Source organism: Acanthopagrus latus, chromosome 17 (genome assembly GCF_904848185.1).
Source record: "Acanthopagrus latus isolate v.2019 chromosome 17, fAcaLat1.1, whole genome shotgun sequence".
NCBI classification, from domain to species: domain Eukaryota; kingdom Metazoa; phylum Chordata; class Actinopteri; order Spariformes; family Sparidae; genus Acanthopagrus; species Acanthopagrus latus.
In genome coordinates, this window is record NC_051055.1 from 5781525 (window position 1) to 5802023 (window position 20499).

Below are 20499 nucleotides of genomic sequence, written 5' to 3' on the forward strand. Positions count from 1 at the left end.
CACAACATTGATTTGACATCTTTAGTGACCTGTTAATCACATTGCATGATACATGAGAGCCAAAGTAACACGTTTTTGGATTGAATCTATGTTATCAGCTTATTCCGGTAATTAAAAAAAAAAAAGGGTCAACTGACTATCGGCCTATCGTATACAGTATATGCATAATGAAATACATGTAATATATGTATAATTTTACTTTTAATTGTACTTTTAATACTTAAATCATTAATTGCCAGAAAATCTGTCGATACATGATTACATGTAGTATCAAATTAGACTTTCATGCACTATTTGCATGGGTGACTTTTAACAGAATATGTTTACCTTTACTCAAGCATGGTTTTTTGTTACTTTATACAAAACTGCTTCTCACTCAATGCCTTCATACAGTTGGTACATCTGTAGCGTATCGACTAAAAAAGGCCCCTATAGTCAACATTTGTGAACATCTGAAGCTGTAACTGGCAGTTTGTGTGTGAGTCTGTGTCTTGTGTGCATCAATCCGTCTTAAAACTTCCAACTACAATATGTTCACTTGAACTATCTGCTGAGAATTAGTCATCTGTGTGTGTGTATCACTGAAGGACAAAGCTACCATTTTTCCCATAAAACTGAGTGGGCTGGTGCTTGTGAAATCACTTCCTCTGTTAGCAGTAACAGATTTGATATGCTTCCTCCCGGCTCTGAGAACAGACATAATGTTGCTTTTATAAAACATGTCAGGCAGAGTTTTAGCAGTGGGTCCCTGATGCAGAGGTGTGAAGGGAATGCCTCGCTGACTTCCTCAGACCTCAGATTGAAACCAGATTTGTGTCCCCACCAAGCAGTTTCACAATGACGTAATCCCACTGCCTTTTTAATTTGAGAGGCCTTATCTTTAATTAATCGCTAAACACATGCGTGGAATAGATTATTCATAACTGGCTGCAGTAGGGAACATGGCAGGAGTAGCCAAGGATCTGGCTTGCCCTCATATGCAGTCATTTTCATCAAGCTAAAGTAGAACAGGCGCATACCTCAATGCTACTTTTACACTAATTAAAGGAAAATGATCCTTTTGCTGAGGGAAGATTCAAGATCCAAGTCTGTTCCTGGTCTTTGGCAAGGCACTCAGGGGGTTCACTGGTCTGATTGACAAAGCCTGAAGTGAATAAATGCTCTTTTGAAACTTGAAGGAGTCAGGATCACAAAGGACCAAAATCATTTATTCCAGCTGACGCAGTTTCAAGTAGATTGACAATAATAGATGATGCAGTGAGAACAATACTTGTACAGCTGCACCTCACATGCTGTATCAGACATGCGGTCCAGATTGTCACTACAGAAGAATACATGGAGCAGATCCCTCTTCTAATTCCCAAATACTATAATTTACACACAACTTTTGAGTACACATTAGCTTAACTATCAGGACAAATCGGCAGAAAAGCATACATAAACACGGAAAAATATCTATGGTCTAGCTGGAAACTTATTGTGCGTTAAAACATAATGCTCACATGCACAGGCACATGTTCACTCAAAGATATAAGCCTAAAACCAAGATGGTTACAGTCTTCAGAGCATTCTTTGTGATTTACTCCTGCACATAAATTGTACAATTCGTGCTCCGGCGAGGAGAGTGTTTTATGGAGCTGTAAAATTAGGCCCACTTTATGGATCCAGCAGCATGAGCCACTACTGTTTTTTCCACTTGATATTGATTAAGCGGTTCAGGATTGCCAAGCTGCTTCACATTACTACGCACAGATGCGAATTGTGTGTATTTTTGAAGATGCTCATTTTTATCTGTGAAAATGAGGGTCTTTGGCAGAGCACTTTGAAGTTGATTACACACTGTTTACAGCAATTATTGAATTCTGACGAATGTTTAAAGCAACCAGATTACATATCAAGGCCTTATCCTTCTTTGGATAAAGAATGAACATTTTCCTAAACAAAGTCAGGGAAACGATGGCCATATTTGATTAGGTTAACGTATGCAACAGGTTTAGCAGACAGGCTGAACAAACATGTAATCCGATAGCTGAAACAGTAGGTCCTTCTCGTTGATGTTTGCCTTGACCTCAAACAACATTTTTTTCTAATTCAAATTTCCTTCCAGCAAACAAAGGGCGGAATGAAACTAAATACAATGACTTGCTGCTGGAAGCTCCCACATAATGGAATTAAAAACTTATGTCTAATTCACAAGCTTTGAGGGGAGACAGGTCGGACTTCAACAATATGAAAGAAGCTTAGAAACCCCTGGTGTAGCCTAATACAACAGGACTATAACCTTCTTCTCATGAGATGGTGTCCAAATACTTTTATGTCAGCAAGGAAAAACAGCGTAAAATAATTACAATAATCTGGGGCACACATGCTTCCTACATCAGCTAATTCTTCCTCCCATATAAATGACTGCAGAGCCAGTGTTTATAATTCTGAAGCGGATCTCGCATTCATCCAAACCGCGAAGTGTATTTATACAAAGTGACATTTCTATATGAGAGATTTCCCTCTTTCCCCCCTAACTGTGGAAATCACATGGGGGGAGTGAACTCCTGTACCTACCTAATTCCACTACCAATGCTGTTGATTTGGGGCAGGAGAGGGGCAGAATGTAGAAAATGTACAGGAAACAGCATGGGAGCGACTGACTGCGAGAGAAAAGACCAACTATATTTAAAAGCAAAACTTTTTTTTGCCCTATGCATGCCATAAACTGCATTACGCTGCAGGCAGGCTGCAGATTAGCTGTGTGAGTCAGAGTTTCAGGAATTTATTGAAGAGACAACAAATACAGGAAGATAAAAAACAAAAAAATTGCATTATGACAACTACGAAACAAAATGTGGTTCAATGTAGAGACAAGAGGATACGCTTGTGTCTATCTGGCCTATCTGGCAGTGGTTTTGTGTAATTCTCTTCAAGAAAAATTATTACTGAGAAAATATAATGCCAAAGCAAAGGGCTGTCTGACAGCCAGGTAATAAGTTACAAATATTCCTAACATAGCATTGACTGAAACTGATACAAATTGTTTAAGGGTGTGCTTTTATGTAGGTGGCTGGAACAAGTTTTGCTGCTGACCTCCTCTACAGCAGTACATCCTTCCATGATGGTGTGACAGTCATGGCTCACTTTCTGTGCCACTGGCGCAAATTTGTGACTTATAAATCCACAGCAGAGATGCAAGTTAAGCGTAAACAGTCTTCTACTCCCTCCATTTACAATTATCCGGAAACATGTTAACACTACCCGCTATACATAACGGGTGGGACCGCCTGGCTGATTTCTGTTCTGTTAAGCGGTGTCATCAAGTAAGCTAGCTTGTCGTTACGCCCATCCCACCGCTTAATTTGCAAGTCAGATGGTCCAACTGTTGTGGGTTAAATGGGGTGAACGTTCTCCCCACTTCCTGTAAAAAAAAGTTTTGTGCAAAAAACAGGAGAGAGAAGTTGAACAGATTACATGAAGTAGACGGAAAAGTCTTGCGAGATCTGGTGTAAATAGAATGCTCTCAACAGGTTGCAGAAATGGCCACATATCAGAGACCGTCAAGAGGTGAGACTTGGAATAAAGGCTGCATTCAATCAGCATCATCTGGAGCCTGTCAAACTGAACATGTGCAATGACAGTGTTCTCTAGGAATCAGCCTGAGCTTGATTGTCTCTGTGCTTGCTGGTACTGCATCTTGTTCCAATAAGGACGGAAGAACCGTGCAGAATGTAAGAACCACAAAGGGGAAAGAGAAGCTAATGGGTATGAATGTCGTTGAAAGTGACAGACGAGGAAACTGCTGTGTGAGACAAAGGATGATTAGAAAGACTAAATTGTAGTAATTAAGGAAGGGTGTATAAAAGAGCGACAATTTTAGAGAAATTACAAGAGCAACATTCATGTGGGTGATAACTGTGATAGTTTCCCACTGCAACACCTCTGCCCCTGGCTTTGCTGCTGCTCATCTTGCATCATCTTTACCATCTTTGCATAATTCCGTCAGCAATCATTTTCTTCTGTTCTTTCAGTATACTTCACTCTCTCCTCCCTCCCTTAATATATCCTCTCTTGCCAGTCTGTGTTTTGGTACAGTGACTCCAGAACAGTGGGGAGGAAGTGGCCCCGGCAGGCCAGGCTCCTGACAAACCACAACTCTAAACAGGCAGTACTGTGAAAATATGGCATTCAAAAAACACCATGCCAAAACTTCTGACCGCCACGCCAACATCCAAACAGCTGCAGGCACTGAAAACCTTTAATGAGAAAAAACAAAGGGAAAGAGATTGAAAAAAGGAACAAAATAATAAACGAAGTAGCAGGAGGGGAGTTAAAAATCAAAACCATGCAAAGCAGAGCTAACATGTCACCCCCTGTGCCTTGGTGGAATGGAGTTTCTCCTCCCTGTAGAAATCTTAGAGGTATACTGAACAGAAGAACATATTGCAAAGCAAGGGGCTACAGGGACTTGAGTGAGGGATGCCGGAGAAAAGGAAGGAAGGAAGGAATGGGAATGAGTAGTGCTTCTGTTGAGCAGAAAATCTGTGCAAAAACCAGTCCAGGTGTAAAGAATTATCAGAGATGGCACATCAAACAGGCCTCTTTCCTGTGGCCCTAGTGGCAGGAAATGCTCTACAGCATCCTGTGAGCTGACCAGAAGCTGGAGACCACATAAAGTGGGAGGTGAAAAACAGAAGAGGGCACATGCAGAAAATGTTCAACAATATCCTGCACAGAGGAGGGACTCGGGAGATAAGGGGACAAGTATAAGGACATAGAGAGAAACAAGAGAAGGGGAGGGAGGGAGAAGGAGGGAGAATTTTGCAGAACAAGGGAGGGAGAGTAAGGAGAAGTGAGGAGAAGGTAGGAAAACATCCTGTGAGATGACTTGCCACTGGTGGGCTGGGTGGAGGGAAAATTGTAGGATACACGAAGACTGAATCATGTATAGGCAGGGGAGCAATACAAAGCAGGCACAAAGCTGAGCTGGGACTGTTAGGGTTGGGTGGAGGGGAGGAAGAAAATAATCAAGGGCAGAAGAAGAATGAATTGGCAAAAAGAACACTGGAGAGATTTGAACATTGTATTTGGAAGGGTTTAATGATACAGAGCAGAAAATGTTACAAGTGGTGGGGGGGTGGATGGAAGCTATTCTCCAAGCTAACATTTTGCAAATATGAGTACACTTCGATCAGTATCTCTTTATTAAAGCAGTTACTAGGTGCTTTGTTTTTTTCCGGCTCATGTGGACAGAAGAGATAAAGATCTTAATCATGTTTTAAGTGACAAAGAAACACAAAATGCTGATTTTATACTATCTTCTTTTTAAAAACAACTGCTTGCTGGATGCATGGCAATGAGGGAATGTGCCTACTGAAATGTGTCTGGCAGATTCGCTTCTTAAGCTTTGAGGTTCTTTAATTCATTTTCAGCACTATATATATATATATATATATATATATATATATATATATATATATATATATATATATATATATATATATATATATATATATATACTGCTAAAAGTCCCTGGTATGTTCATAGTGGGCTTTATATGGCTAGGATAAAATACTCTTATATAATAGTGACAGGTTAAATCACGGACAGATACGTAATTCTACTGTGTATGACTCACAGAAAAGAACATGGGTGGTTGTGAATATACTGTTTGAGCAGTTTATGGTATTTTGTGTGCTTCTCTGTTAAGAGCGACATGTCAGGGCGTGACGTGTGAGACTCTTGTCTACTTGTGCTGCCTGTCCTACATGTGCCTGACAGCTGGATGTCTCCCTCAGCCTTCAAACCAGCCTCCTGCTCCTTAAAAAACTCCTCTGTGGCTTTAAAATGCTAATAATATCAGTCCATTACCAGTCTACACATATTGTGAGGCCTTAAAAAAAAAAAAAAAAAAAAAAAAAAACTCCCTTCAAAGCCCTTCAAATGCCTTCTCAGTTGTTAGAAGAGGAGATGGAAAAATATCAAGGGGGAACATTGATGCTTTAAACACTGGCTACTCGTCATTACTGAGGAATGGAGCTAAGTCCTGCCAACAGTTGGACGTTTCATTTCAGCATAAATATATGGAGCAAAGCATATTTCCTCAAGTTAACTTTTTTTTTTTTTGCCCTGGTTAGATGTGCAAAACTAGAGCCGTGCATTCGTGCAATGATTAAGTGACAGGGGTGGGGTGCTGATTGGAGGGCTATTGTGTGTGTGTGCTTGTGTGTGTGGGGTAAGTTATGGAGAGAAGAAAGGGGACCACCACAGTAGAGTTGTCTACACGGTGGCTTCACATTTCCCTCTGTGGTTCTCTCAAACCTGCAGCTGAAGTAACATGACTGACATTCTCTCTCTCTCACACACATACACATATTCACACACGCACGCACGTACGCACACATGCACGCAGACAGCACACTGTTGCAACGTTTCAGCCTGATGTTGTATATATACCTGCCAGCCGGCTAATCTTGATCCCATGGATTAAAGTTGTGAGTTCAACAGAATTATTTCAGCGTAGAGAGTCACTTTCTCCGTACCACCCTTGGATAATCAACTCCCGTGTTTAATTTGGATGGTCTACAAAACATGATGCCTGTAGGTGCATAATAACAGCCTCTATATTTAGTTTATTTTCATCATGCAGATGTTCAAAATCGCACATAAACCATGACAAAAGTGTGGGCTGGGATCAACCTGGAGCATGGTACTTAAATAATTTGAAAACTTATACAATTACAGACACACTAGTAAGGATTGTGAAGAAGTCACTGCCCTCAAGACCACAAAAACATAACAAACGATATTTCATTTCCACATACTGCATTTGTTACTTTAAGATGAAGATTTGTGTGTGAAACAACATGGTACAAAAGTGGCAGAACAAGACTTAACCTATGGGGACTAACCAAACACATACGTTACATCCGATCATACACAGTGTACAGGAAATAAGCCACATGGTATTGAGCGGTAGTAAAAACAACTGGTAAAGACCAGGCGGAGGATGACAGTTCTGAGGCCACTTTAGTGCCAGCCTCTGGTTCTTTCAAGTCTGGTTGGGCCTCCTGGGGTTGTAATGTGCCACTTATTACACAAGTATTAGGCAATTACACCACTGGTTTCACATTGGCTTCCCAGAGCCACAGAAGCGCTTGTGGCTTCACACATGGACATTTGAAAGCATCTGCACATTCCTTCTTTCTTGAGGTTGACTTCTTTTTTTTTTCTCTTGCGTACTTCAACTCAATCCTCCAGTTGACTCTGCTCTGGTCTGATGTTCGACTGTGTAATGCACTGATAACTGCCACTTGGCAGGACACTGACCACACACACAAGGATTCACATGGGCACATGTCTGTTTACAAATAACATAACTGTACATGGAAAGAGAGAGGCTGAATTCTGCATAATTTCCCAAAGAGCTACAATAAACTGCTGACAACTTTAAGATCACTAACATGTAACTATACCCAAAGTATTACTTATCTGAGAAGTAAAGACGAGAAGCCAGAAACTGCAAATTTATCGCCTCAGACCTCGCTGTACATATCAACACGTGGCTCAAGTTAAGCTATTTACATGAAAATCCACAGAAGAGAAACTAGACAGAGAGTGGAGACACACTGACTATCAATATGGTATTCCTAAATTCCCCCAACAGTCCACCTGGCGTCTGCTACTTCTTTGTGATTGGTTAGTCAGAGCCTCCCTGTCAGTACAGTGACAGCTTCAAACCAACCACACAGGATGCCAGAACATCAACATGTCATGAGCAGCGAAGAAAAGGAACTAAAACACAATGATGCACAAGGCTGAGCTTCGACTGCACACATAGACAGATACACAAAACACATGCACCTACAATTTCAAACACACACACACACACATACACACACACACACACCGGACTTTGACCGGGTAACACTGGTAGATTTGTGTGTATCGCATGCTGCAGTCGAGCACAGAGCTTCCTAGGTTGGTGCTATGGGTGTATTCTTAGAACCCTTACATCCTGCTTCAGGATGAACCATTTACACTCACACACACATACAAGCCCAATCATCGAGCACGGAGCAGTGTGGCCAGGCGGTCAACCCCTGGATCAGGCCCTTTTATGAGTGCTGGACAGCTGAGTGGTGATCCCCCTCGCCTCTGTCAGCATGCATCCCGACCTGACTGACAGCGGTATGCCAAAACACAAGCGAGGTTTCCGCGAAGCGCTGTGGGTCTGTCACCTTCAGTGCCACCAAACAAGGAACGCAGAGCTCCATGCTGCTTTCAACAGCAACAGATGTTAATGGTTAAAAAAAAAAAAAAAAAAAAACATTATGCAGTTTGCACCACATATACCCAGAGTTAATGAGGTCATCTGGTCAGCTTGCATGTTAGTAGCATAGTTGGCCGTTGCCAATAAAGAGCCATGCTGTTTCTGGTGAGAATGAAAACAGGAAAAGCAGTTATTTCCAACCTACAGGAGGTGCAAGAGAGAGGGAAACTATAACACACAGGGCCTTCCCTCTCTGCAATTGTACAATGAAATTATCGTTGTTGTGGATAAATGAAAAGTAAAAACTATTTATATTAGTAGTCCCACAGTCTGGTACACTTGTAATGCTTACCAGATGCCATCTGGTAGAACAGAGAACAGACTGTGGCTGGGCTGGGTGATGTCTTTCAGTATTCTTTTGGTCATGCATAGGCACCTGACATCACTGATATCACCAGTGCTCCGCAGATGAGAGCCAATTATGTTTTGGCCAGTTCTAATCACCTGTTTCAGAGCCCTCCTTATCTTGTGTCAAAATGAAAATGTGAATTGAATGAATGTGTTTTGCAAATGTAAAGGCAGTCCGTTTTACCAATTTTCAGACCGACAACTTCATCAAATGAGGTCATACAAATCATTCAGTTTTACCCGATCTTGTCAAATGTGGGACAAATTGGACAGTCTGTGAACACCACAGGCAAGATCGAGGTATTCTCAAAGTCGAAATGACCCTTGGATGATAGATGTCCATACCACATGTCATCGATCTATCCAAACATTGCTATGACATTTCAGACTGGGCCGTGTCGGACAAATGAACCCAAAGACGAACGGACTGACATCGCAGAACCAACAGCCCCATCACTCTGTGCCAAAGAAGAGAGGGAAAATAAGTTGTGGTTTACTTGTTTGATTCCCCTGCGGTGAGTCCTAATACCTCCGACTCTCCCTCTTCTCCACTTTCTCTATATACGACATTGGAATCGTATGCATTAAAATGGCCATAAAAATGCATAGCAGGGCCAAGGCTGGGGTTTTCTCCCTCCTAATCCCCCTAAACCTCTAACTGCAGGCCGAGGAATACAAGTGTTGTGGTGCAATCTTCTCACAGAGCAGAGAGCCTGAGAATAACATCACAGAGGCCACAGATATTTATGGAATGAACCACAGGCTGTACACAGAAGTCAGCAGACACCACAACACAGCACACAAGACGCTGTATACAGCTCCCTACTCATATACAGCACAAGACACTGTCGACTAAACACAAAGTGTAGAGCTGTGGTCAAAAGCCCTCAAATGATGGATAAGTGGAATTAGAGGGACAGAAAATGAGATGATAAAGATACAATATGATATATCGGTAAATAGATGCAGCTATAAATCATTGATTTTATTCAGTATTCATGTGGATTGTGCTTGTATTAATCTGTCGGAGGGCCTCTAACTGGATAGAAAGAGGGACGGCTGGTGGACAGCGTGGAGTACACCATGAAGAAGACTGAAGCCCCCATAGAGTGGTTGGCTTGATTGAACACAGTGGTCAGGTACTCTGGTTCAGAGATTAAAGATCAAATCCACTTACATTCATCACTTTTCCACTATTCTGCGCTTGTAACACGAGCTCGGCAAACACAAACCAAGTCTCCCCCTCTCTCTCAGGGCTGTAGAGGCAAATTTTCTCCCCCACCAGGAAATCAGCTTGCGTCATATGATATGTTCGCTGTATCATCAGGGAGGCAGAGAAATCTATCCATCACACTGGTTCCCACAGAAAAGAACGACAAATATCACTTCATGTTCAGGGCAAAAAGGTGAAATAATCCACCTCAAAGCCACAGCAGTATTCAGTGGCTGAATCTAAACTTCCTGTTCACATTACGACACGTTGTCTGAGGGCTGTTTCAACATGAGCCCTTCCGAACTTCCAACCTCCGAAATCTCATCTGTCGGCTCTGCGCAGCTTATCCTGTCCGATTCCAAACATAAATTCTAGGGCAAACTTTAATAAAAGGGGGCGTCTGATTTACTCCGGGTAGAGGCTCTTCCCATTTTTAAAACAACTTGATGTTGCATTAATCCTGAGTGTCAAGGCAATGTGAAATATGTCCACTGTGTTTACCAGCACCAGGTGGTTCATTTGCTGGACTGACAAAAAACAATGTTTATTCTGGCTGACCCTCCAATCCCTGCTTATTTTATCTTCTTTCTCTGTAGATGAGAGGGAGAACACGAAGAGAGGGAGTAAAAGAAAGGAGTAGAAGAGAGGGTTAAAAGAAAGGGGGAGAAACTAATGGTACTGAATGATTAACAACTGAACAAGAGAGGTCTAGCTATAATCATCTCACTTGGACGTCTCTTTCCTCAGCCTCCCAGTACCAAAACGAGCACAATAGGAATGAAGCCGCGCCTCAGGAGCACTCAGACGCATTCTTGTTGATGAAATCTTGCGCACTATTAGCCACTTTACCTCTGTTTGACTGCTGGGTGGGTCTGCATTAGGGCTCCTCTGCTGGCAGGCTCATGTTCAACAACCTCTCATGGCTCACTGCCATTTCCCCTTTTCTGCCCTAAAAGCTTATAATGACAACTTAATTAGATTATGATTACTAAACATTTGTCTTTAACGTACTGAAACTACTCTCACTCAATCATGTAGTATGAAAGGGGAATGCTGTAATAATATATATTTAAGTCACAGTCATAAGAGAGGCGGTAATGACATCAGTATACACATACGAACCAACTGAAAGATCAGAACAACTAGTTAGCCAAAAACGGACCAATGCAATTAAAGAGATTTACTAACTTCTGGTCTGGTTTCTCCCACAGTTCCGTGTTAATGACACACTAGCACATTTTCACAAAAAGACAAAATTTAGAATAGCAAGAGTGTAGACTAAAGAAGGAAGCTCCTCTGATTATATTTTTTAAAGCCTGAAAGGAAAGACCAAAATATATAAAGAGAACTTTGAACTTAAAATGGGTCATGTCTGGCTGGGTAATCCCCACCAACATCACTTTTAGTGTTCTAAAATGCTACTCTGCATATTCAAAGCACCGTCTAGAAAATGCACTACACCAGCAGGGAATAACTACCAAGTTTTACGACATAGCTCCTTTCAACAATACTATCATAAAACTTAATTTTGGTCAAAAATATTCACTGATGTATAAATGCTCCTCATCATTCATGTTGTTCTGTGCAGCAGTTAGAAAGAGCATACTTATGAGTTCTTTTAGCTTTGTAATACAGATATTATGATTATTGCCATCATTGCCTCTGGAAGGAGTTTATCATTAAACCTGCTCTGCAGCCGGGGAAGTTTTTAAAGCAACTCCTAAATCAGTATATATAAGTGTAGGTCCTGGGTGTCACTGTGTGTGGCCCGAGCAGCTCTTCCCCTCCGCTGCGGCAGCGAAGCAAAGCCGGCGCACTTTTTGCTGGTGTAAACAAACGGGGAAATGGGGCACTTGGCAGCCGACTAAAGTGAGTGATGAGGCAAGTGTGCACTGAAGCATCTAATGAATCATTTGCTGGGAACTTTGGGTTTTATGAGGAAAAGAAAGATGAGGGGGAAGACAAGAAAAGAGGGGGACGTGCTGAGAGCAGAAAAATGAGAATGGCATTTCATATGAGAAGAAAAAGAAAGTCAGGGCGCATCAGCTGTCACACACTTGAGAGAATCATTCAGCGTTCTGCCCCAATGTGAGGACAAGAGATTATAATGCATAAATCTCGCAGGATCTCCTAATCCTACTACTAGCACAGCAGCAGCAGCAGTATGTGAACCCCAGTGACCGGTGGTGAATTTACTGAGGTGACTGCTGATGCTGTGACAGGTCTGCACCTTTGAACAGAGCTGAGGGGCCTTTAAGCTGCTTTATTCCACACCTTGCCTTCACTCCTGCCTTAAAACCAATAAAAATAGAAATACTACTTTTGCTACTCCTGAATAATGAAACAGCGACTGGAGGATACATCTGATGCCCTGTGTGAAAGTGTTCATAGTAAATAAGCCGACTGAGCTCTACAGAGTTATTTCCATTTATCTATCTACAGGGCACACTTACTATATGGTTAAGTGGTTGTGTAATTAAATTGTATATGTTATAATTACTGATTATATGTTATAGAAGCTGTTTTTTGAAATCTGCATCACAAACAGTTCCCACAAAAAAACATGCTAACTACAGAGTGACAGTTTACCACAACTTACATGGTTAATTCTTGGTTTAATAGCATGCCAGGATTACAGATGTTTGTCTTTGTTGCAGAGGCTATCTGCCAAACCAATTCCTAATTATATAAATCAATATCACAAAATATATGGATCCATTTAGAAGACAAATAGAAATAACTCAAAGTTTCTCCTCCCCAGGTAAATCACTTACTGTTGCGTAGTAGGAGAGAGTACTACACCTCTGTCCCACCTTTCTCTGTCTCTATATCCACACATACACAGTAATGGCAAGGATGTTACTACGGGAGAGGGGTGCATATAACGTACTGCCAGGGAATTTTATTAGTAACAGGCAGTGTCCCAGCTTCAACAGGCTGTGTTTATCTGTGGAGGGGAGATCCCCATCACAACCACTTATTAGGACATATATGTGGGCTTAACCAGGCAGCTATTCAACAGCAATAAGGGGCTTGCTTACAGACCACACTATGCTGGGACTGGGACCAGTCTAACCAACACTGGAGTGACGGAGAGGAAAGGGAAATAACAAATACACATGGAGACACAGAGAGGAAAAATAAAAACATGTGGGGATAAAAAGGACACCAGAAGGTGAAAGAGAAGGAAAGTAATGGATGCAAGTGTTCATATTGGACACTGTAAGACATCAAATATACATGTAGAAAAAGAGGAGATTAATGACATTAAAGACGGGTAAACGGGAAGGAAAGGAAATAAAAATAGGAAGGAACAGTTGCATTTAACAAGAAAGTAAAGAGAGGGGAAAGAAAGAAATGTGGAAGAAACAGGAATAATAAATTGGGTAATGAGGGAAGGTATAAGTTAAAGGGGTAGACTAGGTGGTTAACACCAGAAACAAATGTGGCAAGACTAAATAAAAAAGGGAGAAAAGGGGGGATGAATAATAAAAAAAAGCCACAATAAGAGCAGACATACTCTGAAAGACCATTGATACAGCCACATCATGTTGACTTGGCGCTGCATCACCACTGACACAGCAGCCTTCTCTGCCGTTACCATAGAGACAGAGGCATGTGCATGGATCAAAACAAAAACACAAAAAAACATATTTTGCAGCAGCGGGATGCTCCCTGAGTCTCCCTCGGACAGACCATGATGTAACACAGCATGTGATGGAATCTAGAGCTGTGTCATCTAGGTGTGGGGATGTCGGGAAATGTGCAGGATATTTTAGGACAGACTCACTCACACGCACGCACGCACACACGCACACACGCACGCACGCACGCACGCACGCACACACACACACACACACACACACACACACACACACACACACACACACACACACACTGAATTAATAAGGCTGCATTTTAGACCCAAAGTCTCCCAATATTCTTACACTGAGTCAGAGTCTGTGTTTGCTTTACATGGGTTTAAAGGTGCCTGAGCCCAAGTCTCATCATGTCATTTTATAGCTTTGCATTGGTGGCAAATAAAACTTTAAAATCCATAAGTGTTTGTCAAACAACCAAAACCTAAACCTTGAATTAAAACTGGATCCACAAAGCCACAAATCGATCTGAACAACATCAGTCATTGTTAGGCAATTAGGCAAAGGAATCAGCTAATCATCAGTAATTGGATAACAGTCTTATCAATAAATATGTGGTTCATGTAATTCAAAAATTAAAAAAAAAAAATATTTTGAGTTGATAAAAAGCCCAATTACAAGGCCAGGATATTAACACATGATAAACAATGTTTATCTCACACACAGACATCTCAACATGCAAATCCCTGTACTTAAATAGGGACACCCAGTCTCCACATGGTACTTAAAAGAGTAGCCCCCATTTACCACAGCATATAAGAAGCCTGCAATTGTGTTCCATAAGTGAAAAAAAAAATCTCATTGGAAAAATGGGAGAGAAACAGAAAGAATGAGAGAAAATAAGAGCGGGGAGTAAAAGATCTGTGAGATTTTACAGAGGGCCTAAACCACAAGAAAGTCAGGGCTGAATGCATGCTGGACATTCCCCGGGCCGACGCTCATGTAGTTGGAAAAATCCCGCTTTTTCAAGACAGGAAAATGATTTCAGCTGTGCAAATTGACAGCGGCCTTGTAGCTAAAGGTGGAGAGGGAGAGAAGGGGGAAGCCTGCAGCACTGTGTCATAATTCATGCTTAGTGGCGAAGCCACTGGGGACCTACTCCTTAAGGAAAATGAAATTCAACATCACATGATCACATGAAACTGTGTTAATTGTTACCAAATGAACCTGGTGGTGGATAACATTGTAGCCCTACCGCTTTACAGTCAAGCAGGTTTATTTTACATTCTTTGAAGAAATCTATCTCCTCCAAATGATAAATACATAATGTACCCTGGAAACGTGCAGGCTGAAAGGGAAGCTGCGGAGCTTTGAAGTGTGTCAGAGACATTGTTAGCTTAGCAGTACCAAGATATGATCTGTCAGGATGTTTGCACATACTTGCTATTTTAGCCTTCACTCCTGTCTTCTCTCCCAGGGTGGCATTACAGTAAATCATGGTAAAAGACAGGGTGAGGCAATCATTTCATGTACAGTAGACAATAACAGCATGGGTGCTTGGATCAGTCATTCAATTATGACAACGGATGTAATTAGTGGTGGGCTTTAAACAGAATTGCAGTAAATGGCTACCGGCACTCAAAGACATATTTCTTCCTATAGCCACAGTTGGTTATAGATTGTAAACACACATTGGTTTGCACGATTACAGACTTTCACCATGACTTTCTCCATGCGACTTGGGGGAGCCTACAAGCAGCAGAACTCAGCACAGATAAAGCCCGTAATGGTGCTTGGAAATGGTATGTCAACAAGGCCCTGATCTCAGGGTTATCAATCATGTGACTCAGAAGTGTGATCATCCTAAATTGGAGGGCAGATGTGAACAGGGAAGGTGGTGAGGATAATGCATGGTTAGGAATAGAAGAATGAACACAGAGAGTGGTTTGTCATAATTCCTGGGTTTCAGTGCAGAGAGGGAAGTGGTGACTCTTGGCTTCTGTGTGCAGAGGATAAGAGAGTGTGTGAATGTGGATGTGTTTGTACACACGGCCATGCCTCCTGCTTGTGTTTGTGAAAGAGTATGTATATTTGTATTTTATGCGTGTTTAAATCCAGTTTGTGTTTTGTCTAGCTCACATTTGGCAAGTCAAGTCACTGTATTTGTGATGTGTGCTTGACTGTGTATATTGCACGCCCATGTGCATCTAGAGGGCTACATGGAAGCGTGTGTTCGTTCACGCCAGGGTGGAGCGTCGTGCGAGGCAGTCTATGTGTACGAGCAAATGAGGGCACCACAGCCACATAGCCACCAATCCTCTAACTACCAGAGGAAGAACATTACTGGCCAATATGGAGTGAAATTGCATGGCTGGTCTCACTGGTTTTAGGGCAGAAAGACTGAGAAAAACACCAGATTATTTTCCAAGCCCACAAGATCATCATTTATCATCTGACATGATAACAACATGGCCAACATGTCAACAAAATAAATCTGGGCACAGTTTCCATGGAAACAGAGCAGTTACATCCCATTAGCTGTACTAACTTGTAGCAAAACAAAGGTCTTTTTTAGCACGGTACATTGCGTGAAAGTAGTGGGGATAAAAAAAAAAAAAAAAAAAAAAAACAGGCCAAAACTCCCTAAAAACAGTAGCTATGGTTACTGATCAATACCATCTTTGCTCCAATACATCAAACAAAAATGAGAGTACAGTAAATGAGAGACTGTGTGGAGGGAGACAGCTTAGGTACTCTGGAAGAAATGTGGACAGTATTGGACAGTGTGGCAGTCCACTTCATCTTGCCTTGATGGTTACAAGCAGACATGCTCATAGGCCAAGACCCCCACTGCCTCCCCGCTCCCTGCAATCTTTCCGCATATGACACTTCTACCAGCTGAAGGCAGCAAAGAAGCCTAAAGTGCACTCTCGTAGCCTTATGTTGTCTACCTTCTCCTTTTTTCCCTTTTCCCCACTTCACGACTTGTGTCAGCTCACATCTCACTTGCAGCTGCACAAAGCATTTGGCACCACTTTTATCTCCCTCATTACATGTGTTTGCCAGCTCCATATCTGCCCATTCACACAACTGCTCACACAGAAACACACACACACACACACTCACACCGAGGGGCTGCGGTTTCGAGGCAGCTATGACACAATCCAGATTCTCTTAGCTGCCTATAGCAGGGAAATGTGTTTTGCGCAGAGCCGTTTCCCTCAGAAGTCAAGATTTTCCCTGCCTCGCAGCTTTGATCCACATGGCATGGGGGGCTTGTGTCAACAGTCTTGCGTTTCAGCTGGAGGGCCCAGCAGACCCCCAAGGTGTCACTCATTGCTCTCTGTCATTGCTAGGGCAGCTTAACCACAATGTGGCGCTGTCACCCGCTGTACACTAAAAACTTCCCATGAGACAGCAAACATCATGAGGACACTGAATCGCATTCACATATGAATGCACACAATCTCCGACACAAAGACACCAGAAAAACACTTGCCTCACAACAGGTTTTATGAAGTGTGACTTGAGGTCAGACAAATTTGAGTAGCACCCGTAATGACCTGTAGTCAAATGGCAAGTTTTTTGGTGGTCTAATACTACCAGCAGTGTGTATTTTCATACAGAATGTGATAGTCTAATATAATTTCAAAAGACTCTCAACCAGCAGTTTAAGTCTGTAAAGAGTCTGAGGTAGACTCAGTGACAGGTGTCTTGCACATCATATGGTACTTGCAATAATGAGGATAAGCAAAGTTTCAATTACGTCTCAACAAACAGGCTGCTCAAGGGTTGTTATTAGCAAACAGGTACTGGTTGGCTGAAGCCAGGCTCAGACTACAGGAGTTTTAAAATCCAAACCATCAGACATTCTTCTCTAAAACAGGCACACACTTCAAGATATGAAAACAATGGCGCATCACACACGACAGGACATTGTTCAGATTTTTGTGCACCATCTCACATGATCTCACATGATGTCATGGGGGAGCAGATGTTAACAAAATGGAGACAGCAGTGGCACAACAACATGCTGTACAATTGCTCTGCAGTGAAGTTAAAGGAGTCTGGATGAAATTGTTGGGGAGAAACAGTCAACACGTGCTGCCTATTCTTCAGTGAGAGCTGGAGGTGAGATCTTAGCTGTCAAATCTAACATCTGTCAACACTAGTGTGCTAGTTATCCTCAAGGGGGAGCATGTTTACTGCTCCTTGACATCAGCTGCACCAGGATGCCTCTGTCGTTGGCGACTGTGCTCATCCTTGGAAAGTACTGACTTAATCATCAAATTTTTTTTGTAATCATTGAAATAATCAGGGTGGCCTCAATGAGCCTGCAAGCAGCTCAGGAGGTTTATGAGTGGGTGTGTGAAACCGGCATATTACCGGATAATCTGGGCAGAGCAATTTTTTTTTTAGCAATACTTACTGCAGAAAATTATTTTGACTCATTTTGTGAATGTTTCACCAAAAAAGTCACCAAAAGACAGTAAGTTTCAATTCAAAACTGTAAATATCCATTTTTCTGCCCTCCACATGACCACATAATGTCACATCAGCAGACAGATTGTGGAGAAATGATAACTGGTCTTACTGGTAGATGTCTTTTCGCAGCACGGTGCGGGTCAGGGGGTTGTCAGCCTGAGGAGCCATACTGAGTGAGCCCAGCTTTAATACCAAGGTGTCCTCCTTTTTCACATGGGAATCTACAAGGACACACAAAAAATCAATACAGTGTATAAAGAGGGGCGGATATTACACATATACTGTAAACAGTCAACATATTTCTTCAAACTTACCACTATTCGTCATTACCAGCAGACAAAACAAGACACTGTGACACTTTTATATTCTGTAGGAGTGTATACAACTGTGGTCAGCTATTTGTCTGAGTAATGTCTCTGCATACCAGTGTGGCAACACTGCTATGTCTGGTTGGCCGTGACAGGGACTTATACAGGCACCACAGACCTGAAGAATCTAAGACACCGCCTGTGACGAAACACTGTCCAATTGTTGTAAAGTTTTCCATGTGAAAAAACCCAAGTGTGCGTTCCAAAGTGTCAAGTAGTTCTCTGACCTGATGCTGCGTGCTTGTCTTGTGCTCTGGGGCAGAAGACCCTGATCACACTGGTGTTGATGTAGATGAGAGGCAAACACCGAGAGGTCAGCGTGTGGCTTCTCATTGGCTGACCTGCTGACTTTCCACGCTCTCTGTACCGTCTTGGTACTGTAGCCTGAAAATAATAAGAACATCCTCATCAAGGAGTATCCTGAATTCAAAGCCAGTTATGACAGACAGACAGACAGACAGACAGACATACAACTAAATTAATCCCAGAGGGGAAAATTAGGTTATTGTAGCAGCGGGTACATTCGAGTATACATACAATCAAATTGCAGGGGCATATATAGAACTAAAACCATTGTTTTCAACATCGACACTTATTCATGCAAGCTCTTTTGTCATTGACTCTTCATATGGGTTCATAAGCCTCAACATACTGCGTAGTTATAAGATCTGTCAGACACTTTTCTTCTACCTGGAACACCCCTGCTACAGTAGCCAATAAGGGGCAGAATAGCACCACATCGAAGGGCTGGGTTGTGAGCAGGATTTCTCTCAGGTACTGTGGAGAGTTGTCTGCCAGGGGATCAGAGGCCCCCCGCTGACTGGCAGTGGTAGCACCGCTGCGTGTTGGGCGCTCTTGCCGGGTGGTGAGTTTGTGGCGGACATTTTTGGTGACGGCCTGGGTGTAGGTGATGGACAGGAAGCCGTGCTGCTGGTGAGAGCCCTCCAGGACCTTGGCTGCAGTCTGGGCAGTGGCAAGAGAGGACAAATCACACTGATGATGTTTATCACACAGAGCAAAGGCAGACAAAACTTAACTTATTCAGTTTTATTTTGGGGTGATTTCTTGGATGAGGGTTAAGCCTTGCTAAAAGTGACATATGAATACCATGCTTCTATTCAACAATTAATAGAACGATAGATACACTTAAATAATTATGCCTAAAATGTTGAGTATTAAGTATTTTATTTACATGTAATTTCTTCATTAATGTTATTCCATCAATTTAATATGAAGAGTCATTTAATTCAGTGTTTCTTTTCATGTTGTAACATTGTGAATACATTTAACAACTTAGTTTGATTAAAATAAACGAACGCAGACTTATACAACACAAAATTATTCAATTATTATGTCCAAGGTCGAGGGGAACTTCTACATAAACATTACATGTTTTTAAAGTGTTTATTATTCAGGTTTTATACATAAAAGTAATATGGTCGAAATTGGTTATTCTGTCACCTGTGACAAATCATATATCTAGTTATTCAATTTATACACATTGACTCAACATGACAGAAAAACTTGTCATCTAATGTGATCCTTTAAATTGGACTTATGTAATCAGATCCAATGGAATTTACAGGTAATTCAAATACTTAAAGTCAATATTCTAGGTTTAGTTAATCTTTTTTTTAAGAGAAGGGATTTAATGCAATACAGATCACATCAAAAGATTTACATCAAAAAATTCTATATGGAGTTTGGAAAGCCAGGTAAATAATTATCCATTGCACTTCAGGAAAGACTTAACCTCAACCAAAAAAAAAAGAAAAAAATCTGCCCTTGAGGCATGCTGAAGCTTCTAGCTAAAAAGGAGTATCTTAAGCAAACTGATTCACATTCTGTGCATTCATTTAGATCAGATCAGCACATCAGCCCCTTTTATGGGACGTATACATTTTTAGGAAACCAATTTAAACTGCAGCTGTCTACTGAGGCTGAATTATTTCTGATTTATCAGAAAAGCCTTTGATCTTATGCATCATTTGCAAAACAAATACAGGCTGTGAAATGCCCATTAAGAAAAATAACATCCAACTGTTACATGACTATGAGAAATACAGGTCTGTTTAAGACATGAAGTCTAAAAAAAAACTTCCAGTAACAGTGGACTACTAATAAGAGAATTCATTGCTAAAAGCATAAAATCAGCATCCTTTTGGGAGA

At 41.7% G+C, this 20499-nt stretch overlaps 1 protein-coding gene across 3 annotated transcripts in view; it reads right to left on the reverse strand.

Moving 5' to 3' along the window:
* Positions 1 to 20499, reverse strand: part of LOC119005768 (vacuolar protein sorting-associated protein 13B-like) — a 324995-nt gene that overhangs the window by 122265 nt on the left and 182231 nt on the right. For 2 of the 3 annotated variants that reach the window (XM_037073678.1, XM_037073679.1), the window contains exons 29-31: positions 19021 to 19293; positions 18558 to 18714; positions 18072 to 18183 (exon numbers count right to left, since the gene is read on the reverse strand). In XM_037073678.1, coding sequence (XP_036929573.1) covers positions 18072 to 18183; positions 18558 to 18714; positions 19021 to 19293 — 542 coding nt within the window. Of the gene's footprint in view, positions 1 to 18071; positions 18184 to 18557; positions 18715 to 19020; positions 19294 to 20499 lie in introns of those variants that run through there. The other variant, XR_005070578.1, reaches the window with a different exon arrangement.